This window comes from Mastigoproctus giganteus, chromosome 8 (assembly GCF_048544385.1).
Source record: "Mastigoproctus giganteus isolate SK-2022 chromosome 8, ASM4854438v1, whole genome shotgun sequence".
Taxonomy (NCBI): Eukaryota; Metazoa; Arthropoda; class Arachnida; order Uropygi; family Thelyphonidae; genus Mastigoproctus; species Mastigoproctus giganteus.
The window spans coordinates 183,938,279-183,965,415 of NC_143582.1; the positions used below are offsets into that span (position 1 = coordinate 183,938,279).

At 36.1% G+C, this 27,137-nt stretch overlaps 1 protein-coding gene across 2 annotated transcripts in view; it reads left to right on the plus strand.

Annotated features, from left to right (window-relative positions):
• LOC150082059 (NF-X1-type zinc finger protein NFXL1) overlaps positions 1-27,137 on the plus strand; it is a 252,064-nt gene that overhangs the window by 206,333 nt on the left and 18,594 nt on the right. For both annotated transcript variants that reach the window (XM_090379082.1, XM_090379083.1), the window contains exon 16: positions 8,806-8,937. In XM_090379082.1, coding sequence (XP_090235208.1) covers positions 8,806-8,937 — 132 coding nt within the window. The remainder of the gene's footprint in view (positions 1-8,805; positions 8,938-27,137) is intronic.

Here is a 27,137-nt window from a genome sequence, read left to right on the forward strand (position 1 = left end):
ACTTCGGAGATATTGTGTCTCCTTCTCAAACTCCTTTCTCAATTTTAAATTTCCTACTGTCTTTGTCTAGTCTAATAAAGGGGTAGCATTCTCATATATTTTCTTCAAAATCATAATATATGGGGTATCCGTGCCTTGTCTTTACAGTGCCCGAAACATTGCCTTATGCTGTATGGAGTCAAATGCCTTTTCATAATCCACAAATGCCAGGCATAATGGTGTTTTATATTCATTTCCTTTCTCCATTAGCTGTAACATTAGGTAAAGGTGATCCATAGTTGAGAATCCTGTCCTAAAGCCAGCTTGCTCTTTCGGTTGATTCTCATCAAGTATTCTTTCTAATCTGTTAGTAATGACCCTTGTGAACAACTTGTTGTTGGTCTATAATTTCCAATTTCTGATTAGCTCCTTTTTTATGCAGCAAAACTACGATTGCATTATTCCACTCCTTAGGCATCACACCTTTTCTAATGCATTTTGTGAAGAGCCTTGCCAGTTTTTGTGTAATGTCTCTTCCTCCCAATTTTAACAACTCTACAGTAACTTCAACTTCCCCCGGGGCTCTCTGATTCTTCATTTTCTTCAACAAATCTTCTACCTCATCAGGAAGGATATCAGGTATGTTGTATGTGTTACTAATTTGCGATCCATCTTCCCTACTGCTGGCATCATTCCCTCTCTTCTTGTATAACTCTTTATAGTAGTCTTCTGCTATTTGAATTATGCCTTCTCTGCTATTTATAAGTACACCATTGCTATTGTCTTTCTGTATTACTGCTCATGGCTGCTGATTTAAATCCTTTGTTTACCCTTAATGCTTGTTCTACTTTTCTTGTGTTAAATTTTCTTATGTCCTCTCTGAGTCTCTTTCTAATGGTTTGCTTAACTCAATATACTCAATTTTTTTCTTGTCAGTGTTTTTCTTGCTTTTCATTTGTTGTCTTTGGTTCATCATGACAAGTGTTTCTTGACTAATTTTTTCTTCTTTGGATTTCTTTTTCCCTATAGGTTTCTCGGGCTTTATCACTTTCAGAAAGTTGTAATATTCCTCGTCGATATCTAGGTCCTGAGCAGTCTGCAGAAGCTCAAACTTGTTCTTACATTCCAGTACATACTGCTTTTTCTCCTCTTCTGTTATCTCGAGGACCTTTATATTATTTACTTGAGTCAGTTTTTTCCTTTCTTTTCTTACATCTATGTCAAGTGTGCATCTTACCATTCTGTGATCACTTCCAACATTTACCTTATTCAGGATAGTAACATCATTCATAATATATCTTCTGTTAGTGAGGATGAAGTCGATTTCATTAGTTGTTAATCCATTTGGGCTCTTCCATGTCCACTTTCTATTCACCCTTTTCTTGAAAAAAGTGTTCGTTACTGACATTCCTTGAGATTCTGCAAATTCCACAAGTCTTTCACCAATTCCAAAATTTCCTATGGTTCCCCTTTCTGCGCTGTTTTGTCTCTTTCCAACCTTAGCATTGAAGTCCCCTATAATGATAGTGGAGTGAGATTTCTGTTCGTCTAGATGACTCAATTTCGGTGTACATTTCTTGAACCTCTTCATCGTCTTGGCTCGATGTTGGCTCGAACCTCTTCATCTTGGCTCGACCTTTAGCTTATACCTCTTAGAAATCCTGAGTAGTAGTCTTGACACCCTTGGTGATGTACATTTTGAATTCCAAAACATTTTTTTTATATCTTTACGGACCAGAAAACCAACTCCACCTTCACTCCTTTCACTGTTTCCATTGGTGTACAGCAGATTTCCACATAATAAACTTAATAAGTGATTCAATTCTTCTTATTTCAGCCAAACCGATGATATTCCAATTCACATATTCTAATTCCTTTTCCGGCTCTAATATCCTGTCTTCACCGATGAGCGATCTTACGTTGTAACAGGCCAAGTTCAGTTTCAGTGCATGGCAGCCTGGTTGTACCCAGAGATTCTTAGCACCCTCTGCTTCCACTCTGATCCTCTTGCTGCCGTAAGAGGGGGAGTGAAAGCCTTTGGAGACTTGAGGGCCATTTGTTTCGTCAAACAATCATGTGCTGGATGGTTTGGTCTTTTCCTCTTCATTCTGACCAGGCGTCTTAAAGAGAACCACCCTACACGTTCGTTGCCACCTAAGTGATATAACAGGGCTTACCATTGAGAAGGTACACATGAGTGGATTTTAGGGAGGCAGGCCAACCAGACTTATCCTAAATCTTCTGAAAAAGAAAGATATTGGATCCATCACTGTTTTAGACTGAGTGTCTGATTACACACAGAATGCCTGTTCCCCTCTAAGTCCCGGTTTGTCACATTAAGAAATACTGGTCGACTCTCACTAATCCAGCAGCACTGGGACCTGTGGGGTGCCAGATTAGTGAGTTTGCCGGATCACCGGTGGTTATTTTAGTACATACAGTTTACCCAATAGCTAACCACCTCATCCTTCCTTTAACACCTTGACTGCCAAGCTAGTTTAAGAAAAAAATTCCCCAGGGGCCAAAAATATTTAGCAAATAATTTGATTAGTAATTCTAAAATAAATATTGTAATGTCATATTTTTTTTTTGCTTAAAATATCAAAAAAAAAAGTGTTTTTTTTTTTATATCGCATATATGTGGCTGACATGGCCCAGTAGGTTAAATCTCAAGAAGCCGTGTCAGTCACATACGTGTGATGCTATTGTGGCATACATATGAAGGTCATTTGTGATTAGTTTATTGCACGCGCGGTAAGTGCTGCAATAAAACTAATTGCGATAAAATAAACTCTAAAACGTTGCAATAAGTTTGTCAGTGTTGTTAGAGATTTTGTGAAAACAAGTTCGTCAACGCACTGTATTATCCATCATATTGTGTTGTGTTTTACTGCAAGTTTGTACAAGTGTGTTGTAAAAAAAAAAATCTAAAAAGGAATGGCTAAAAGAAAATTACTAAAATAAGAGGAACTGAGATGAATTTCTGGAATTTACAATTAAGCAGAGTTAAACTTCTCACAGACACACTGCTGTCGAGTTTTTTCAGAAGTTCAACTTTACCTGTTATGGACAATGTACAGTGTTTGTATTTTACACCATGAGAGGCACTTCCTTTATGCATTGGAACCATGGCTGGGGTTAAATGTGAGCAGGTTATAATAATAAATGCAGAAAAACAAGTGGGAATGGCTTGCCAGATTTCACACCAACAGTTGATGCTGCAACCAACGCCACCAAAACAGTAGCGGCAGGTCAGTGCGCCGACCCAGGAAATTTGAAATTACGTTCGGGGAAATTATGTCCGAATTAGTGGTGGAACTGAATTACCGGTGGGCAGATTAGTGATGGTCGACCTGTGTCAATTAAGAGAATGGGAATTTAGCTCCACAATCCCATGCTTGCCAAAAACTCCTCAATAATCATTGCAGCAACCTAGTATTAGGATGCAACAGGAACCAGCTTCCATTTTCTAAAAACTAAGTCGTTATTCTTTTAACCACACATCAAAATTCTTGAAAAGCACTCCGTATTCAGTCTTACCTGGTGGAATAAATTCCTTGTGAATGATTCCCTTGCTATTAAATAAAGTGGTGAACATCACCTTGGTTTTTGATTTTTTAAAATATAATTTTTTGTGTCTTGAAGAGTATGTTAATTGCCATTCCATGCTTTGTTTCTTTGTTTACGGATTATATTTGAAAAATTGTAACTTGACATTAAATTGATCAAGGAGAAACATTAACAGCTTGAATAACTATCAAATAATTATAGAAATTTCTTAAGGTACCGAATTGATTTGACTCAAATTTAATAGCAATGCTTAATTTAGCGGTACTCACCTTTTGATGCTTGGGATAGGGAATTAAATAAATTAAATTAATTAAATAAATTTATTTAATAATCAATACATAAACTTGATATGTTATTGATTAAACAAGCTTGAATAACATAAACCTTTAGAATACTTCAAGTTTGAGCAACTTTCATCCATCAGACAAAAAGTTCAGAACAAACCTATCACAGACCTCCTGTATGCTCAAATCTTTTGTCAGAATTGCACAAATTTTTCTCTGTTAATGTATAATTATTCTTCCATCATTTGAAGAGTCATTCTACAAATATATATCCAATTAGTTTAGAAACTTTTTCACCCATTTTTGGAGTCAAAACATTTTGGCCATCCATAACACTCATCTTCTGGATCCAACAACCATCCTAAAATCTGGAAATACAATGTAAAACAAGTGAGTGAGACAGAGCGTTGTTGGGAATGGGAAAATATTGTATACAAACACACTTGTGGAAAAAAAAAATAGTGATTTTTCAACTACAAGAACTTGAATTTCAGAAGAATGGTCAAAAATTGTCACTACGTATTCACTTGTTGATGTTTAAAATGCTGATGAAACCAGATATTACCATCATGCCTTGCTTAAGCACACTTTTATTTGTTCAAAAATCAGAGTGCAAACCTGATCAAGCTTATATAGTAACATCTCATGAGGGATCAAGTCAAATGCTTTGCTAAAATCCAAATAAACTATGTTTAAATTGTTCCCTACATCCAGCTCATGAGTAACTGTGTCAAAATAGCCTGCTAAGTTCATTGGCGATACATTGGCACTTCTCCAATCCAAAAGAATTTCCCCCTGAGTCCAAAGATGCTCTCATGATTAACCACAGTGGTTCAATACACTCCCTGGTGATCTCCTTCAAAACTACTGGGTATATGCCATTAACTCTCAGAGCCTTACTTGCCTTTATGCTCAGAATTTTTTCTAATAAACAATCATCTGTAATTACAAACTCACTAATTTTGTATGGCTCAGCCTCACTCGCATAGCCTCTTCTCATCATGAAGGGTCTTCCATAAAAACTGATGCAAATTGCCTATTAAATTCATCTGCAACATCAGCTGGGTTATCTAAGACTTCCCACACACACAGTGCACAAGGATCTGATCTGATTAGCTTTCTTCTTTGTTTTATTCACATACTTGAAAAATTCCTTGACCCATTCTTTGTTCTCTTAGCCAATGCTTTCTCATATATAGCCTTGGCCTCCCTAACCTTATTTGTGGTACTGTTACAGATCAAATTATACTGTTGTATTCTGCTGTATTTTTCATCACTCTTTACTATCTTTTTCTATCCCATGCTATCTTTTTCTGCTCTATTTGTCTGCAATATTTTCTTGGTAAAGTATGTATGCCTTCTATGAATGCATACATACCATTGATTTTTGTAGGAATTTTTAAAACAAGAATCAACAACCTGTGATTTTTGCTTTAAAAGTATTCTATAATTCAAATGTATTTGCCCTCCCTCAGCATATGCCCAACCTTTAACCACTGCAACATCTTTCTTCATCTTCCAACTGACGATTTCATGATCACTTCCTGACAGTGGTTCTGTACTTTAAGTCCTGTGATGTCATCTGATACATTAGTAATGATGTGGTCAAGAATATTCTCACCCCTAGTATTTTCTCTGATATTCTGGTACAAATAATAATCATAGTGTTTATTAGCATATAGGATAGTGCAATTGCATCAGTTTAATTTGTAGCCATCTACCAAAGTAGTTAAGTTGGCATCATTTTAATTATATCTCATTGTGAATACCTTCACAGTGAGTTGCCATGGTAATTGCGCTACCTCAAATAAGTAACCCTTCACCAGTGGAGAAGACTAATGTTACTTATTCTAGGCAGATACCACCACCCAGATGGCACTGTTATGAAGCTTAATGGCTTCTCATCGGTGGGTGGGCAGATACCCTGGTTGTTGCAATAGTGATGAGAATAAGTAACATTAGTCTTCTCCACTGGTGAAGCATTACTTATTCGAGGCAACTCGTGAAGGTATTCACAATATGAGATATGATATAATTAAAACAATGTCAACTTAATTGCTTTGGCAAATGGCTACGAATTAAACTGATGTAATTGCATTATCCTATATGCTAGTCATTCAGTTTATTTAAAAAAACTTTCCCCTAATGGGTTTCCCTCCCACTTAATCCAATCAATCTGGGGCAGATTAAAGTTGCCCATAAAAAGACATTCATGCTTGCTTGTCCGTTCCATCAGCATGTAGATACTCTTGTCATACTCTTCACAATCTTCCATAGATTACTCCCACTGTCATTATACCTTTGCTTCCAACTAACTTGCACCACACAGATTCTCTGCTAGCAGACGTAACTTCAGACTCAGCAAAAGCTCTTTTCGCACTCAGGCTGCTTTTGATAAGAAGCATGACCCCTCCACCCCTTCTATCTGCCCTGTCTTTCCTAAATACGTTATACATACCATAGTGAAACTTATCTCCAATTTGTGGGTGGCACCACATTTCTGTTAGCCCTATTATATCAGCATTAATTGTCCTAACCAGGAGTTCAAATTCAGCCATTTTATTGACAACACTCCTAACATTACTGTAAACACAGTTAAGACTAAGTAATCTTCTACAGTTTACTACCCTGACATACCCCTTGAAGTTATTTAGGTTTGTATCCCAAGCTTTATCTTCCCCCTCATTTGAAATGTTGCTACCCTCAAAACATCTTATCAGCATCAGCTGATTGGCAACAAACAAGAATTCTTCAGGTGAGTGCAAGCAATACACCCATATCATCAAATAAATGCCGATCTGGAATATTATGAAATACTAATCTGCATTAAGCAGCACCACTGCATAGGAAAAAATGCAGTGCATAAGACAGGATTATTATTTTGCAAAAATATTAGTAATTTTAGCATTTCTAAGGTTCTTTCATATATCATTTAACAATGATTCCTCAAAATTTGCTAGTTTAAAATATATTTCACCATAACCTTCAACAGCAGTAAATTATTTTGATTCTTTAATACATTCTAAGGTCTCTTACTACACTGAGGAAATACCATGAAGTTTATTTTCAGGCAACTCTTGTATTTCTTCTTCATTGTCACTAGTAAATGAACTTTTCTTGCACTGACACAAGATTTCAAAGAGCAGATTTGTTCTGATCAGTAGTTACCCTGTTTATTTTATGTTTTGGTAGATCCTTTTATAAATTTAAAACTTGCTCTATTGATCTGCCAAGCAGTACCTAGCAAAGTTCAACACAGTCATTTGGCACACTTGCATCACTAAGTTTGTGTAAAAATGAAAATCCACACTTTTGGAAACATTTTTGAATAGTTTCAGTTTCAACCCCTGACCAAGATGAACAGAAAATTATGCAAAAAATTGTCCAATAAATTTATGGATTTTAACAACTTTGGCCCAATAATTTCATTGCTTGTAGTAGTCCTTGATCCAAAGGATGAATTACACTTGTAGAATTAGGTAGATAATTTTTACATACTCTAATGTGATACTTAAAGTTTGATATATTGCAGCATTATCCAAAAGAGTAAACATTCCTACCTTCTCTCCCAATTTTATCATCAAATTGTTTAATATAATTTTCAAATATCTTAGTTGGAAATTTTTCTGACTCATTTTTAAAATACTTGGTTTGCCATATTTTCCAATAACTGATAATGTTTCTTTACTTTCTTTTATACCACTTGATTTCTCTCCCTTTGCCTTAAATGATTTATTAGTACATACTTAAAAACACAGACCTGTTTCATGTGAATTATAAATACCTTTAGACTGATACCAAAACATAGGTACTCTTCAGTTTTGTTTTCATTCCATCAACAGTCATAAAATTGACTTGTCCACTTTTACCACATTCACAACCAAAAACAATGTTATGCCATTTTAAAAATAACTGAAGCTATCCTTTGAAATATCTGAATTCATTTTTATTTAAGGCTTTAGCAAATTTTTTAAAGCCTTTTCTGACATTAGTGGCACAGTTATAGGTATGTTTCTTGAATTTTATGTGTCAACAACAAATTTAAAATTATTCATTAATTTCATCATTATCTTATTTTCTTTTTCTATTCTTGGGCAAATTCTTCTTATAATCTTCAAGCAAGGTAGTTACAGTACTTTTCTCCTTTACAAAACACATAAAAACAAAAACCATAACAGAGAAAATGCACATTTTCCTTATTGACAGTTACTGTAATAAATTGGTAGACATGTTAACAATGCCTCAGAAGTGCTGCATGTTTTCAGTATAAGAAATTCACAGTTTCCATAGTTTATTTTTAGTGCATATTGTTGTTTAGTGCACACAGTATTGTTATTTATATTTTTGTGTAATGGTTCTTTATTTTTTGATGATAAAAAAGAGAAAATTGTAACCTTCTGCATTAAATCAGCCAGCATTAAATTTGCTGATGACATAAATGCTTGCTTAATGTAAGAAATTATTTTATCACAAGCCACACCATTTGAATTTTACAGTGAGATTAGCTTTTGGAAGATAAACACACTGCTTACTGTTTATGTTAGATAGGTTGGTGCTTAATAGAGAAAAGAGGTATGCAGCAAGGGACTGGCAAAAATTCTACTACTAAATAGAGGATCACTTAACAAAAGATGGTGTTTAATAGAGGGTGGTTTAAGTGGACTTCACTATCAATTTTTAAAGTTAGTAGATGTGTGATTGAAAGTTGTTTTGCAAGTCCTCTGCTGCAGTGTTCTCAATCTTCTAGCAGCCTCTTTGAATGAACCAAAATCTGCAACCATCCTGTTCTGTATTGTTAATTTATTTACCCCCCCCCCCACAAGCATATCCTGTGAAATTTCCCTTTGGTGGAGAAGCAACCCACCAGCTGATGATCACTGCTTTGCTGTGTCTGTAGTAAACTGTTTTGTAGTTCTGTAGTAAACTGTTTTTAAATCCAATGATCTCAATTATGTTTTTATGTACATATTAGGTCCATAGCCTTCCATGTTCAGAATCCAATCCAAGATCATGTGGAAGACCATGTGGACGACGTCTTTTGTGCACAAACCATTCTTGCACTCTGGAATGTCACGTTGTAGTAAACAGTACTAGTGCCTTTGAGGTAAATCATTGAAATCAAATAAATTTGCACCTAAAAAAATTAATGACAATGTTATACAAGGTGTTGAAATTTAAAACCATCCTATGCGTGCTCTCTCTTTTTCTCTCTCTCTCTCTCTCTCTCTCTCATTTTTAAGTTTAGCAGATTTATTGTCTATACTAGGAAAGGTCCACCCTTTTAATCTCAATGGCCATAACATTATTCAGTTATTTTATCCCAAACCACAACATTTAGATTTTACAGTGGATGTGATCCTTAACTGAATATAACAATATTTTTCTTAAAATTTATTAGATGCTTAACCAAATACATTGGTTTACATTAATTTTAAATGTGCTGATGATGTTCCTAGGCCAAATACGAGACATAGAACAACTTTTCCTATTGCCGATGAAGTTGTCCAATTAATGTGTGAGCAACTTTTAAAATCAAATGAAATTGCACTATAGCGCACCCCCTTCAGAGACTTGTGGGTACAAAAATATTTTAAAAACTATTTACATCAAGTCTGCATGATTGATAGTGCTGACACTTAATTTTTCTTTGTTATTGTACTCAATCTGACTTGTCAATAGTTAAATTTCAAAAAAGCTGTAATCATTTTTAATCATTATTTACTAAATTTCAGGTCTGAGGCTTTAATTTGAAGTTACAAGGTGATGTTGAGAATAAGTCACAAATTAGGAATTACTGTGGGAGTGATATTTTGTCCAGGTATAAGAGAACTTTTGCAAGATTGTGAATGCTAAGATTGTGATTAATAAATTTGATGAATTTGAGCTACTGGTTAAGTCAACAAATGTGGGCATAATAAGAATATCAGAAACATGGTGTTGTTGTGATATACTGGATGCAGAATTTGACTGGTAAATATAATGTGTACATAAAGGATAGAAAGAACGGAATGGGAAAAGGGTTGATTCAAATTACCTACATTCTTTACACCACAATAAAATCATTTATTATTTGACAATACATTGCAGAACCTTGATCACTTGCAAATTAGGTTAAACCTCAGACACATAAATATAATTCCTAAAAGAGAAGAAAATTATATTAGGAATTAAGAATGTAACTGAGTATTGAAGTCAGTTACATTCTTACAGAAATTATTCTTACACAACATATGTATTTGTTGGACTTCTTTCGAAGTTGTTTTGTTTTTCAGACTTTAATCCAGCAAGTGATCAAATCTCTGCTGAAAGTGCTGTAATGTATTTGCTGAATAATAAATGAACTTATCATTTGACAGTTTGATAGGGATGTGAAGGAAATCCACTTCACTGGATTATATTTTTCTGTGTTGCTGTCTTGGAAGCTTTATTCCCTTCAGTGATAACACAACAGGCTTGAAATTCTGCTCCCTGTGGAAATAGCATCATTATCAATAAATCAGCCTAAAATTGCCATTTTAATCTAGGTATTTAATAGTCACGTAACTCATTATGTTTTGAGTTTTTCTTCCACACATACTACTTGGATTCTCATTTAGATTTTCTACATTTATTTATTGTTTTGACATGATATTGCTAATGCAGCCACCCACTATCTGGTGAAAATTCACTAAGGTTCAAAACAGCTGTATAATAGTAGTGCTTTGAATTTTTAATGAATAACAGATTCATCTTCTGTTCATAACAGATTTATCTTGTTTTGAGCACAAGCCAAATTCTGGAAGGAACAATTCTCTGAAACGTTACTATTGTTGGTTGTAGTTTTTTTTGTATCCAATTCTTATTAGGGTACAAACTAAGGATAAGATACAAAAAACTACACCAACCATCAATAGTAGAATCAAAAAATACTTAATTTTTGCCCCATACGTTGAACAGTGGCACAAGCTGCTTAATAGATTCTTTAAAGATACCGAATTTAAGATTGTGGCCAGACCAATACAGAAATGACATGCTATACTGAACGATCGCTCAGTCCTTTCCTCTTTCGCAACACAAATAAATGACCTGGTATACAACATTTCTTGCAGTGATTGCGACTCATAGTACCAAGACTCAACACGATTTCTGCTGAACATAAATCTTTATTTAACAAGGCCAAAATACTTAGTGTCCAACGTAATTATACCAGACTATTAACTGCAGAAAGATCAATTAAATTACATGAGAATTCTATTATCATTCTCTGTCCATATCTAATCCGTAATTCATGGTCTTTTACATGCACAAATAATCTATTTAAGATTTGAGCTCACGCATACTCCGTAATTTCCATTCCTGCAATCACAACATACAGTCAAAAAGCTCTATCAACTTCAGGAAGGAAAATTGTTTTTCAAAATTTACATTAAACTTTTTAATTGTTTTTTGAATTGTTTTCAACTGATTTTTACTGTAATCATTTTGGTTTAATCTTTTATTTGTTTTAATTTCTGGAGAGTATCATATGGAAGTGTTCTACGTATCATATTTCTCTTATTCTTCTACAAATATTAACGATATTATTATTCATATAGTGCAAGGAAGCCTGAGGCTTATGCTGCACTAGCTAAAAAAATTTCCCAATTACCACGAGAGAGAGAGGTAGAAGGGAATCACCAAGAATGAGGAGAAAGAAGAATGATGTAGATGTCCCAAGATGTTCCAAGTCTAGTTCTAATGACACAAAGATAGAGAGGGCAGTTAATTGATGGTAATACTACTTCATCAAAATTTATTTGGATTGGCTGAAAAATGAAGTATGACGGTGAAATAAGGTCTTGCATCTGGATAGCACCAAACTCAAGATTGGTGATAATGACAAGGACTGGGTAGTAACTGTATAGTGTGATATGAAGTTCTTTGAACAGCATAGACAGATTAGTAGGACAGCTCATTGAGCTCTGCTAGTAATAAGTAACAATGAGGTGATTATTCCATGTAGACTAGAAAACCTGATTTTAGGTCTATTGTGACGTGTACAAAAGGTATTCTTATTAGGAAAGACTAATTCTGTGAGTTAATGAGTTTAAAAACAACATCTACAGGATGGTCTTATCAAGATGGGTTTAACCTATTTAGGAGTACATATGTAAATTTACGTTTTATGTATGTAGGCTCTTGGGGCATAAAGCATCAATTAAATGTACAAGTTGTTTTGATATCATCAGTTACATGCTGCCATCTTTTACTTGTGTTTCCAACTAATAATTAACAGATTTAATAGATAGCACAAAAATATCTTTTAAGAAATCGAAAGAAGAGATCACACCTGCTAGACATTATTGTCCAATTTCGGTTTAAACAAGCTGACATTCTCTCTGGAATTCAGATTTAGAAATGGTGAAATTGAATTAAATGGTAAGTAAATAGCTATAAACAATATTACTGCAGGCAGTAAAAAATAATGACTACAACTGTTTTTGTTTAATTTTTTACAAATTTTTTAAAATTTTTGACTTTATTTTTTGGCAACAATTTCACTCTGTGTTGGACAATGAGATCAAAATAAGAAAAATTTAATATATAAATGCAGTTAGGTAAAAAAGTTTTATTTTTTATCATTTTTTAATCCCCCCCCCCCCAAAAAAAAAAAGAAAAATTCACTCAATGAGCAGGCCATGGCTTAACCCTCACTTCTCCAAACCGAAACCAGTTTTACTTTAATGAGAGAGAATCTCTCCCACCTACTCTTGTGGAGTTTGTTGGAGGTTTAAATTTAAAAATGGATTGGGAAAACACCTTTGAAGAAATTGATAATGAAATGATTTTTTTTTTTTTTTTTTTTTCTAATAGCTTGCTTCCTTGCATTATTTTGCCAATACAGTGTGGCCTCCAGCTAGTATGTGAACTTATAGTTCTAACTCAGGAGCATAGCTACCATATAGCAAAAGTAGGCAAAGCCTAGGGGCCCTACTTCACCATGGCCCATAAACTGATGCAAGTAGGGGCCACCCCTACTATGCTAGGGCCTATAGACAACAACATGTAATGAAAATATTTTTCTCACTGAGCTCCTCAACAATGTTATACATCTAGAGTAAGGAAGGAATTCTTATATCTTATCGCCAAAACATAACAAACGCAGGCAGCGGCAGTCTTTATTTTGCTTTAACGAATGCAACTTTGTATAGTAATCAGACACCCATTCAGTTACTGTATGTGTATGCATCATATTGTATGGTGTTTGGGATTCCCCAACTTGACAGGAGGACACGGGTGGGGGGATAGGTTCCACCGTATACGAACATTTTGCCATATACAGTGGACAAAAGTTGTTAGTTGATTAATTTCAATTCAAGTTTGTTCAAGTTCAAGTCATTATCAAAACAGCAATTGACATACAAAAATGTATTTGTTTATTACTGCTATCTGTATTTAAAATATAAAGTGTAAAATTAAATTACTAAAATTTTTGGTTAAAAATGGATGAAAAGAAAAAAGGAGAGTGGAGCCCAAAAAAGAACAATGAAGAAAGCAAAAGAACAAGCAGTCAATAAATTACCTAAATTAGATCATTTCTTTACAAAACACAGTAATGAATTATGTCCAGAAGAAGGTAAAGAAAAGACCAGTATTGAATTGGAAAATGTGGAAAAGAATTCTGCTAGTGTTAATATATTTGCGGATCATTTAAATCAAGCCGGGTCATCAAACGAAAACAGTTCAACAATAATAGATATGCCTTTGTTGGAAATTAGTATTGAACACACTGCACCGTTTATTCCTCCAAGCAATCTTGAAGAATACGTGGTCATCAACATTTCCGACGAAACAAAAAGAAACATTACGAGTTTGTCACCTCAGCGACCTAAAGGACCTTTTCTAAGGGATCCTGAACAACAAAATAGAAGTTTTAGTGACATGTACTACTATTCTACTTCAACATATGGTCCAGTTCCACGTTTCTGGCTATGCTACTCCAGACTACAAGATTGGAAAAATCTTTTTGGATAAAAACTCAGTGTTTCTCAACATCATATCGAGGCATGTGCTATACATGAAATGTGGCAAAGAACGCAACAATTGATAAAGATCTTGAGGAACAAGTAAGATACAGATCCTCATATTGGAAAATGGTACTAGAACCGTTATTTCTGATAACGCTTATGTTGGCTAAAACTTCTTTAGCATTTCACAATCATCGGAAAGGATTTTCGGAAGATTACAACGGCAATTTTGTATCGCAGTTCCGTTTACTTTTCTACTATGATGACGTAAAGAAACAAATTATTAATAAGCCATCTGGTCCAGTAACTTATTTAAGTCCCATTATCCAAAATGGGTTAACAGAATGTTTAGGTACCAAATTAACAAAAGAAAAGTGCACTCAAAATTAATTCAGCACCATTCTATTCACTAATTTTGGATACTACTCAAGATCTCACAAAAAAAATCAATTAAGTATTATTGTACAACATGGTCACAATTTGTGACGAAAATGAAAAATCCAAAGATTTTGAAATTTGTGAAACATTTTTAGGATTCTATGACATGAATGATCATTCTGCAGAAATGATGACGGATAATATAATGAAAATATTACACAAACTAAATATTCCCATTGAAAAATTTTATGGTCAGGGATATGATGGGGCTAATGCCACGAGTGGGGTTTATAATGGTGTGCAATCACACGTTAAAAGGATCCAATCAAATGCAGAGTACATTCATTGTGCAAGTCGCAATCTAAATTTAGTTATTTAAATAGGGTAAATTGTAATAATGTTTCATCATTTTTCGACATACTTCAAATTTTGTATAATTTTTTTGGAAATAGTAAAAAAAAAAAAAGATGGGATCTTCTTCCTAAATTTACTGGGGAATCTGAAGTTACATTAAAAAAAAACTCAACCCTACTCGCTGGTCTGGTAGATTACAGTCAATAACAGCTGTGAAAGTTCATCATCAGCCATTTTCAGTCCACTGCAGGATGAAGGCCTCACCAGCAACTTTCCAGTTCCTTCTGTTTTGAGCACTGGCCATCCATTTACTACCCAAAAACTCATGAATTTCATCTATTCATCTCTGCCTTTGTCTTCCAGGTTTTCTTCTAGCTGTTTCTTCTGTGAAAGTTCATTTTGCAGATATTATAAAAGCTTTGACAGAAATGAATGTTAAATCAACTAAAAAAGCAGACCGAGACGAAGCACATAGAATAAAGAAGCAAATGATGACATTTGATTTTATTTTCATTTGTATATTTTTGAATAACATGATGTGCAAAATTAATTATGCTTCAAAAACTCTACAGAAGCATGATATAGACCTCGATGAATGTACTTCTGTATTGGATCGAGTCAGTAAAAATTTACAAAACATTCAAAATTCATATGAACAAATTAAATACGAATCTGAGCAAATTGCTAAGGAGTTCGGGGTAGATCCCAAATTTTAAAACAAACAACAGTGTAGAACTAAAAGACAGTACAATGAATTAGCTTCAGATTTTTTGTTTGATAATAGAGATTAGTTTTGTTTTTTTTTTAAATCAGCATTTTTTACTGTTTTAGACAAAATTATAATTCAAATTAAAAATAGTTTTGAAAGTATGAAGTTAGTAAAAAATCATTTTGCAATACTAGAACTGAAAAAAATAATTCATATGTCAAATGCTGATATATTAAGTGAGTTTGAAAATCTCATAAATCTTGTTTAATCATCATCATCATCAGCCATTTTCAATCCACTGCAGGATGAAGGCCTCTCCAGCAACTTTCCAGTTGCTTCTGTTTTGAGCACTGGACATCCATTTACTACCCACAAACTCATGAATTTCATCTATCCATCTCCACCTTTGTCTTCCAGGTTTTCTTCTAGCTCCTCTTGGATACCATTCTGTTATTTTCTTAGTCCATCTGTCATCATGTCTTCGAGCTATGTGTCCTGCCCAAGACCATTTTAGTTCTTTAGTTTTGATAAGAATGTCCTTTACTTGAGTTTGTTGCCTAATCCATGTGTTTCTCTTCTTATCTAACAGTCTTATTCCCAATATGATTCGTTCCATTCTTCGCTGTGTGGTTCTCAGCTTCTCTTCCATTCTTTTGGTGAGTGCCCAAGTTTCACTTCCATAAGTCATGGTGGGGAGTATACATTGGTCCATTATTTTACGTTTCAGACAAACTGGGATATTGCTCTTCAGTATGTGACTATATTTCCTGAATGCTATCCATCCAAAATTTATTCTTCTCTTGACTTCCAGCCATTTATCATTATTACAGCTAATAACTTGTCCCAGATAAGTATATGACTCCACCTTTTCAATTACTGCTCCTTCAATCATTATGTCTCTTTCTGTGGCATACTTGTTCATCATTACTTTTGTTTTAGCCATATTCATCTTTAGTCCAAAATCCTTACTAGCTGTGCATAACTGATTAAGATTTTCCTCTAATTCTTTGGGATCATGGCTTATGACCACAATGTCATCTGCAAATCGCAAATGGTTTAGGTACTCTCCGTTCACATTGACTCCTTTCTGCGACCAGTCTAATCTTCTGAAAGCTTCCTCAAGGGCAGCAGTAAACAGCTTAGGAGATATTGTGTCTCCTTGTCGAACTCCTTTCTCAATTTTAAATTTCCTACTGTCTTTGTCTAGTCTAATAAAGGAGGTAGCACTCTCGTATATTTTCTTCAAAATCATAATATATGGGGTATCAATGCCTTGTCTTTCCAGTGCCCGAAACATTGCCTTATGCTGTATGGAGTCAAATGCCTTTTCATAATCCACAAATGCCAGGCATAATGGTGTTTTATATTCATTTGCTTTCTCCATTAGCTGTGATATTACATGAAGGTGATCCATAGTTGCGAATCCTGTCCTAAAGCCAGCTTGCTCTTTCGGTTGATTCTCATCCAGTATTCTTTCTAATCTGTTAGTAATGACCCTTGTGAACAACTTGTAGATGTGGGATAACAAGCTAATTGGTCTATAATTTCCAATTTCTGATTTATCTCCTTTCTTATGCAGCAAAACTATGATTGCATTATTCCACTGCTTAGGCGTCACACCTTTTCTAATGCACTTTGTGAAGAGCCTTGCCAGTTTTTGTGTTATGTCTCTTCCTCCCAATTTTAACAACTCTACAGTAACTTCATCTTCCCCCGGGGCTTTCTGATTCTTCATTTTCTTCAATGCATGTTCTACCTCATCAGGAAGAATATTGGGTATGTCGTATGTGTTGCTACTTTGCAATCCATCTTCCCCACTGCTGGCATCATTCCCCTGCTCCTTGTATAATTCTCTATAGTAGTCTTCTGCTATTTGAATTATGCCTTCTCTGCTGTTTATAAGTACACCATCGCTATTCTTCAGTTTCAGTATCATTTGTCTTTCTGTATTACTGCTCATGGCTGCTGATTTAAATCCTTTGTTTTCCCTTAATGCTTGTTCTACTTTTCTTGTGTTAAATCTTCTTATGTCCTCTCTGAGTCTCTTTCTAATGGCTTTGCATAACTCAGTATACTCAATTTTCTCCCTGTCAGTGTTTTTCTTGCTTTTCATTTGTCGTCTTCGGTTCATCATGACAAGTGTTTCTTGACTAATTTTTTCTTCTTTGGATTTCTTTTTCCCTATAGGTTTCTTGGGCTTTATCACTTTCAAAAAGTTGTAATATTCCTCGTCGATATCTTGGTCCTCAGCAGTCTGCAGAAGCTCATACTTGTTCTTAAGTTCCAGTACATACTGCTTTTTCTCCTCTTCTGTTATCTCAAAGACCTTTGTATTATTTACTCGAGTCAGTTTTTTCCTTTCCTTTCCTACATCTATATCAAGTGTACATCTTACCATTCTGTGATCACTTCCAACATTTACCTTATTTAGGACGGTGACATCATTCACAATATATCTTCTATTAGTGAGGATGAAGTCGATTTCATTAGTAGTTAATCCATTTGGACTCTTCCATGTCCACTTTCTGTTCACCCTTTTCTTGAAAAAAGTGTTCATTACTGACAGTCCTTGAGATTCTGCAAATTCCACAAGTCTTTCGCCTCTTTCATTTCTTTCACCAATTCCAAAATTTCCTATAGTTCCCCTTTCTCCTTGTTTAATAAGTGTGATTAAATTACAATGTTGAATCGGCAGTTGGGGAGAGAGAGTGTACAGATGAATAATTTTTTATGAGATGAATTTATCAGCAAACATGTCTATCAGACAATTTTTTTTATTTGACTTTTCAGAAATTTTTACTTTATTTTTTTACCCTGCCAGCTGCCTCTGCCAAAAGAAGGTCATTTAGTAAATTACAAATAATAAAAGATTATTATAAAAGTAATGCTATTGGTCAAAGTAGACTGTACAATCTTGAAATGTTGGCTATTGAGCATAAATATGCCAGTAAAATGCATTTAATGATTTTGCAAATGGAAAAGCGCTAAAAGTAACATTTTAACTTTTTTCGTAAATTTATTAGCTATAGTAATTTTTTTTGTTTGTCAAATTGTATTTAAGTAGTATTATATATTGTAATATTAATTTTCATGTTTTTGATGTTTGTAAAATTATAAAGAAATCGTAAATAAAATACATTTATGTATTTATCAGCATAATTTTTTATATTATACATAATTAAAATTTATTTTAATAAAAATAAGGGGCCCAAAATGATTTCTTGCCTAAGGGCCCAAAAAACTTAGCTAAGTCACTGTTCTAACTTATCCATTTTTGATGGCAGTAAACAATGCATAAGAGGGGTAAGGAAGGAATTAGTATTGATAGTGGCAAAGGATGCAAGAAAGAAAGCTTATACAGCATTAGCCAAAAAAAAGATTCCTTTCATTTCATCTAGTCCTTCCTTGAATTTATTCAAGCTGTCAACTTCCACAACAATGGATGGAAGTTTGTTCCAGTAATCAGTCACCCTCTGGCTAAAGGCAAACTTCCTCGTAATCTATTCTACAACCATCCTTCTTCACTTTGAATTTGTGTCCCCTCGTGTGTAGTCTGAGCAAGAGGAAGAATCCCATAGCATTGTGCTTGCTTAATCCTTTCAGGTATCTAGTCTCCAGATGTTTCAATTTGCAGAACTTGAAGCCTTTCTTGGTAAAAGCACCTCTTTGTTCCTCTCACCAATCTCATTACCTTCTCTGTACTTGTTCCAGCAGCTCTACATCCTTCTTAAAATGAGGCCTCCAGACCTGTATTTAAATACTCAAGATGTGGCCTGACCATTGCCTTATAGAATGGGATAATCACCTCCTTATACCTGCTACCAAAATTCCTATACATTATTGACAAACCCCACAATTGTCCTTGCAGCCTGTTCTGCATTACTCAGAGAACTTCATATCCAACTGAACAGTCATCCCCAGATCTTTCATTTTCCACTACCCTAAGTGTAGTATGACACAGTTGGTACATTACTCTGGGATTACTGCTTCCCATATGCAGTATTTTACATTTGTCAATGTTAAACTTCAGTTGCCATTTTTTTTCAGCCCATCTGCCTAACTTTTCTAGATCATGTTGAAGCAGCATGCTGTCATTTCTACCATTAACCACCCTGCCAAGCTTTGTATCATCTGCAAACTTGGATATTAAGCCTGATATGTCTTCATCAGTATCATTAATAAATATAGAAAACAACAATGAGCCCAAGACTAAACCCTGGGGCCCCACTAATAACATAGTCCATGAAGAGCAGTGTCCTTGATTACCACTCTCTATCGTCTTCCACTCAGCCATCCCTTTATCCATAGCAGCAACTTGTGCTTAACACCACACTACTCCAATTTGTACAGCAGTCTTTTATATGCAACAGTATCAAAAGCTTTTCTGAAATCCAAGTATATTTTTTATTTTATTTTTATTTTTATTAATAACAAGATACACAACAGGTAACCATTAACAGTGTATCTGAGAGCAGAACAATGAACACAACTGATAACAATAATAAGAAATCCAACAGGAAGATAAACATTGATATAGATTCAAACATTAAAATCATATGTACAAAAGAGGTATGCATTAAGTTAAGGTAAGGAAAATAATAAAACAAATAATAATAAACTATAATAATTAGATGAGAGCTAGTCACTATGTAGTTCAAGAGAAGAGGCACACTTGGGAATGGAGTTTATCAGTGATTGGGAGTTGTCAAAAAAGTCAATGAGAGAGTCATTTGCTGATTCTGTTCAGTGCACTGAACTTCATAGAGTCAGTGGTAGCATAGTCAAGGCAAAACAACATAAGATTCCTGATTTGTCTACGAGGAGCATTAAAATTGATTTTATTAAGAATATTAGATGCTTCATAAGTTCCAGTGATTACTTTGGCTGGAAGGGTGATATCAGAAGCTACTCTTGTAGTACACAGAGGCCTCAAATGAAAGCAATCATATAGTGATTCATAGTACACTGAGTGATAAAATAGAGGATTACGGAATGTAAGGTAACGAACAATTTTTTTCAGACTGCTTTTATTTTATTAATTAATCTTTGTGTGAGGGGTGAGCTGAATTGAAGGATTGGGAGAGCTATAATTTTATACAGGATACAAGTATATCTGAATTTTTTTGAACTTGTAGGTGTTCCGTTTGATAAATACCAGTATTTTGAATGCTTTGCTGGTGATTTTAAGCACATGGACATCAAATTTAGCACTGCTCGAGAAGATAATTCTCAAGTCGTTAACTTGGTCACACCCTTCGATGATCACAGAGTTAATGTTGTACTCCATATTTATTAGTTGTGTAGACCTGCAGGATGAGAAAGGGATTACTTTGCACTTCAAGAGGTTAGCAGAGAAGCCATTCAGAGATAGCCAAAGAGAGAATTTATTGACAGCACATTGAAGCTGTTGAGAATCAGCTATCTCCTTTACTGCTGAGTAGATCTTAAGATTAGCATTAGTAGAGGCATATGATGCAAGAAAGCAAGCTTATACAGCAACAGCAAAAAAAAAAAAAATCCTTCCCATTTCACCCATCCATTTGCTCCAAATGTTTTAGTTCTGCCTTGAATTTATTTAAGCTGTCCACTTCTACAATAACAGATGTACGTTTGATCCAGAAATCAACCACGCAATGGCTAAAGGCAAATTTCCACACATCTATTCTACAACTAACTGTCTTTCCTCAATTTGAATGTATGTCCCCCCCCCTCAGGCGATTAATCTGGTCAAGAGGAAGAATCCTATCAGCTTAAGCGTTTCTTCGTAAGAGCAACCCTTTGTTCCAGTCACTAATCTTGTTGCCCTTCTCTGTACTCATTCCAGCAGCTCTACATCTTTCCTAAAATGAGGCCTCCAGACTTGTATACAGTACTCAAGATGTGGCCTGACCATTGCCTTATACAAGAGGATAATCACCTCCTTATCCCTGTTAGAAAAATTTCTGTGTATCATTACAAAACACCATGAGCTACTGTCTGAACAGTGCTGACCGTCTACAATGCTCAGAAAATTTCATGTCTGCCTGCACAGTTACCCCTAGGTCCTTTTCATTCTCTACCACTGTCAGTGTAGTACCACAGAGTTGATACGTTACTCTGGGGTTACTGCTTCCCATATGTAGTTCTTTACTTCAGTTGCCACCTCTCAGCCCATCTGCTCAACTTTTCTAGATCCTTTTGCAGTAGCATACTATCATTAGTGTAATTAACAACCCTGCCAACCTTCATATCGTCTGAAAACTTTGACATTAAGCCTTATATACCTTCAGCAGTATCATTAACAAATATTGAAAACAACAATGGATCCAACACTGAACCCTGGGGGACTCCATTAATAACATTAGTCCACGAAGAGCAGTGTACACTGATTACCACTCTCTGTCTTCACCCACTCAACCATCCCTTTATCCACAGGAGTAATTTGCCCCAATGCTACACTGCTTCAATTTGTACAGCAGTCTTTAGTGTGTCAAGGTGTGGCCTGACCATTGCCTTATGCAGAGGGATAATCATCTCCTTTTCCCTGCTAGCAAAATTCCTATATATCATTGACAAAACCCCATGACCTGCCCTGGCAGCCTGTCTGCATTGCTCAGAAAACTTCATGTCTGAAAGCACAATTACTCCCAGGTCTTTTTCATTTTCTACCACCTTAAGTGTAGTACCACACAGTTGGTACGTTTCTCTGGGGTTACTTCTACCCATATGCAATACTTTGCATTTGTCAAGGTTAAATTTCAGTTGCCACTTCTTAGCCCATCTGCCCAAATTATCTAGATCCTGTTGCAGTAGCACACTGCCATTACTGTCATTAACAACCCTGCCAACCTTTGTATCATCTGCAAACTTCGACATTAAGCCTGATATACCTTCATCAATATCATTGATAAATATACAAAACAACAGTGGACCTAACACCGAACCCTGTGGGACTCCACTAATAACATTAGTCCACGAATATCAGTACCCATTGATTACCATCCTCTGTCTTCTCCCACTTAACCATCCTTTTATCCATTGTAGCAACTTACCCTTAATACCATTCTGCTCCAATTTGTACAATAGTCTTCCATGCGCAACAGTGTCAAAAGCTTTCCTGAAATCCAAATATATGATATCAAAATATTTTTTTGCATCCAGTTCCTTTGTAACCACATCACAATATCCTATCAAATTTGTCAGACAAGACTTTCCCTTAACAAACCCATGCTGTGTCTGAATTATTGCTGCAGTCTTGTCTAGATGATCCTGCAAAATACATCTTTAACCAGTGACTCCATTATTTTACCCGGAACAGAAGTTAAACTAACTGGCCTGTAATTACTCATATCACCCTTCGATCCTCCTTTGTGAATTGGGGATACATTTGCACATCTCCAGTCCGTGGGAACCTCCCCTGAGTCCAAGGATTCTCTCATAATTATGGCAAAGGGTTTGCTTAGTTGCTTTGCCGCCTCCTTTAATATAACTGGATAGATCCCATCCACCCCCCCAGGTGCTTTTCTTATGTTTAACTTCAACAATTTCTCCTCCACTTTGCTTTCAGTCATTCCAAAATCATTAAGTATCCTGCTACAATTTGATAACCTTCTGCCATGTGCAAGGCTGAAGGGGTAGAATTTTTTTCAGCCTGGACTGTACTTGCTCACAGGAGAGATTGCTTCTACAGGGATGGGATACACTTAAATAGAAAGGGTGCAAGAATATTTGCTGATGCTATTGAGGCAGTGTTAGGTGGGTCGGAAAACTGCTAGCTTAGGGGGAGACAAAGACGAATAGATTAACAGTAGCCACTGGCAGAGGTGAAAGAGATTCTTGCACTGCATCTATTGGAATGAAGCCTGAAAAACAAGATGCAGGTTATTTCAGAGACTGCCGATGGTCATTGCGGTACAAGTAAACACATGGGTTGTGTTAGGGTAGCTAAGAATAGAAATAGGTGCATGTATACTTGCGTGTACACCAATGCTAGGAGTTTAGTAAATGAATTTGAGGTATTGCTCAAAACATCAAAGGCAGATATTGTTGGGATATCAGAGACGTGGTGTCACACAGATATAAGGAATGCAGAACTGGAATTTGGTGAGTATAACGTCTACAGAAAGGATAGACTGGATAGGAAGGGAGGAGGGGTTATGCTATTAGTTAAGAAATACATAAAATCCAAGGAAGTGAAGCCAGTGGACATCGCTGGACAGTGCAGTGTCGAGTCAGTTTGGTATGACATAAGCATTGGGAGATCAAAATTGAGAGTAGGAGTGTGCTATAGGCCTAATGACTCTGATGAGTATAATAAGATACTGTACAGGGAAATAGAGTGGGCCAGTAAATCAGAGAGTTTATAATGGGAGATTTTAATTTCCCAGATATTGACTGGAATTTGGGGGCTGGTCACTCACAAACTAGCAAGGCTTTTGTGGATTTATTGGATGATTGTTTTCTACATCAGCATGTTCAGGAGGCAACTAGAGGGGAGGAATGCTCTTGATTTGATTATCAGCAGTGATTCTTCATGCATTAAGAATCTGCAGATAAATGAACCACTAGGTGGCAGTGATCACAGTGTGCTGAAGTGGGATTTACACAAAGAGGTAACTACCATTAGGGGTAAAGGGAAGGGTTATTGCTTTCGTAAAGGCGACTACGATGGACTGAGACAGTATTTAAATTCTATACAGTGGGACCAACTGATGATGTTACCAACAGCAAATGCAAAATGGGAAGCATTCAAAGAACTTATCTTGGAAGCTGCTAGGCTTTTCATACCAACCAAGAAATACTGTTCGAGGTTTAGGCCTAAATGGATATCAGATGAACTGATGAGGCATATGGCAGAGAAGAAACATGCATGGGATATATACAAATTAACACATGACACAGAAGCCTATGATAGATACAAGTTGATCTGTAACCAAGTTACAAAGGAGGTTAGGCAGGCGAAGGCAGATTACGAGAAATCTTTGGCAAAGGATGCAAAGAAAAACAGCAAAGAGTTCTTTGCTATTGTAAACTCTAGAAGGAAGGGGATGAATCAGATTGGTCCACTTGATATCGATGGGTCAACTGTTGATGACCCTGCTCAGGTAGCTAACAAACTAAATGAATAATTTGCATCGACATTCACACATGAGGAGTTATTTAGCGAGGGGAAAGCCAGAGGTGTATTCAACTCTACCAGTAAGCTAGAGAATCTTGTAATAACTGAGAGTAAAGTGGAGGAGAAATTGTTGAAGATAAACACAAGAAAGGCACCCGGGATGGATGGGATCTATCCAGTTATATTAAAGGGGGCAGCAAAGGAAGTAAACAAACCCTTAGCCATAATTATGAGAGCTTCCTTGGACTCAGGGGAGGTACCCACAGACAGGAGATGTGCAAATGTCACCCCAATTCAGAAAGGAGGATCAAAGGCTGACACAAGTAATTATAGACCTGTGAGTTTAATTTCTGTTCCAGGAAAATTAATGGAGGCACTAGTTAAAGAAGCACTGCAGGATCATTTAGACAAGACTTCAGCTATAGCTTGGACACAGCATGGTTTTGTTAAGGGGAAGTCCTGCCTGACCAATTTGATTGGATACTATGATGCAGTCACAAAGGAACTGGATGCAGGGAATAACTTTGATATTATATACTTGGATCTTAGAAAGGCTTTTGATACTGTTGCACATGGAAGACTGCTGCACAAATTGGAGCAGTGTGGCATTGGAGGCAAATTGCTGCTGTGGATAAAGGGGTGGCTGAGGGGGAGAAGACAGAGTGGTAATCAATGGACACTGCTTGTCGTGGACTAATGTTATTAGTGGAGTCCCTCAGGGCTCAGTGTTGGGTCCATTATTGTTTTCTGTATTCATAAATGATATTGATGAGGGTATATCAAGCTTAATGTCGAAGTTTGCAGACGATACAAAGGTAGGCAGGGTTGTCAAGGACACTACTGACACTATGATGCTGCAACAGGATCTGGAAAGGTTGAGCAGATGGGCAGAGAGGTGGCAAATGAAGTTTAACATTGATAAATGTAAAGTACTACACATGGGAAACAGCAACCCCAGAGCAACGTATCAACTCTGTGGTACTACACTGACAGTGGTAGAGAATGAAAGGGACCTGGGGGTGGTTGTGCAGGCAGATATGAAGTTCTCTGAGCAGTGCAGATGGGCTGCAAGAGTAGCTCATGGGTCAATGATATATAGGAATTTTTCTAGCAGCGATAAGGAGGTGATTATTCCCTTGTATAAGGCAATGGTCAGGCCACACGTAGAATACTGTATACAGGTCTGGAGGCCTCATTTCAAGAAGGATGTAGAGCTGCTGGAACGAGTACAGAGAAGGGCAACAAGATTAGTGAATGGAACAAAGGGGTGCACTTACGAAGAAAGGCTTAAGTTTTGCAAATTACAGTGTCTGGAGACCAGGCACCAGCGAGGTGATCTGATAGAGGTGTATAAGGCCTTGAATGGTTTGAGCATGCTCAGTGCTGATGGGATTCTTCCTCTCGCTCAGAATAATCACCTGAGAGGGCATAAATTCAAATTGAGGAAAGACAGATGTAGGATAGACGTGTGGAAATTTGCCTTTAGCCAGCGGGTGGTTGGTTCGTGGAACAGACTTCCATCCCTTGTCGTGGAAGTTGATAGCCTAAATAAGTTTAAGGCTCAGCTGGACAGGTATTTTGAATGAACAGAGGGGTGAAGTGGAAGCAGGTTTTTTTTTTTTTTTTTTTGGCTGATGCTGCATAAGCTTGCTTTCTTGCATCAAATGCCTCTACTAATGCTAATTTTCAAACCTTAATAATTCCTCATGTGAGAATGTAGATGCAAAATACTCATTCAGTTTGTTTGCTATCTGAGCAGGATGATCAACAGTCGAACCATCGATGTCTAGTGGACCAATCAGATTCATCCCCTTACTTTAAGAGTTTATATAAGTAAAGAAATCCTTGCTGTTTTTCTTAGCATCTTTTGCCAAGGATTTCTCGTAATCTGCCTTTGCCTGCCTAACCTCCTTTGTCACCTGATTACAGACTAGCTTATATCTGCCATAGGCTTCTGAGTCGCTTGATAATTTATATGCATCCCATGCATTTTTCTTCTCTATTACGAGTCTCATTAGTTCATTAGATAACCATTTAGGCGTAAACCTTGAACAGTTATTCTTAATAAGTATGAAACTTTTAATAGCTTCCACGATTAATTCCTTGAACGCTTCCCACTTAGAATTTACTGTTGGTAACATCGTCAGTTGATCCCACTGAACAGAATTTAAAAACTGTCAGAGAGCACTGTACTCACCTTTACTGAAACAAAAACCCTTTCCTTTACCCCTGATGGTAATTAAATCTTTAAGTAAATCCCACATCAGTACACTGTGATCACTGCCACCTAGTGGTTCCTTTATCTGCAAATTCTTTATACACGAATGATCACTGCTGATAACCAGATCAAGAGTATTACTTTCTCTGGTTGCCTCTCGAACATGCAGCTGCAGAAGACAATCATCCAATAAACCAACAAAAGTCTGACTAGTGTGTGCGTGACCAACCCACAAGTTCCAGTCAATATCTGGCAAGTTAAAATCCCCCATTATAAGACATTCCGATTTACTAGCCCACTCTATTTCTTTGTACAATTGTTCATTGTACTCATTCGAGTCATTAGGCCTATAACACACTCCTACTCTTATTTTTGCTTTCGCAGTGCTTATGTCACACCAAACTGACTCAACAGTGCACTGTTCATCTATATCAACTGGATGCACTTCTTTTGATTTTATGTTTTTCTTAATTAACAGCATAACACCACCTCCCTTTCTATCCTGTCTATCCTTTCTGTACACATTGTACTCCCCAAATTCCAGTTCAGCATTCCTTATATC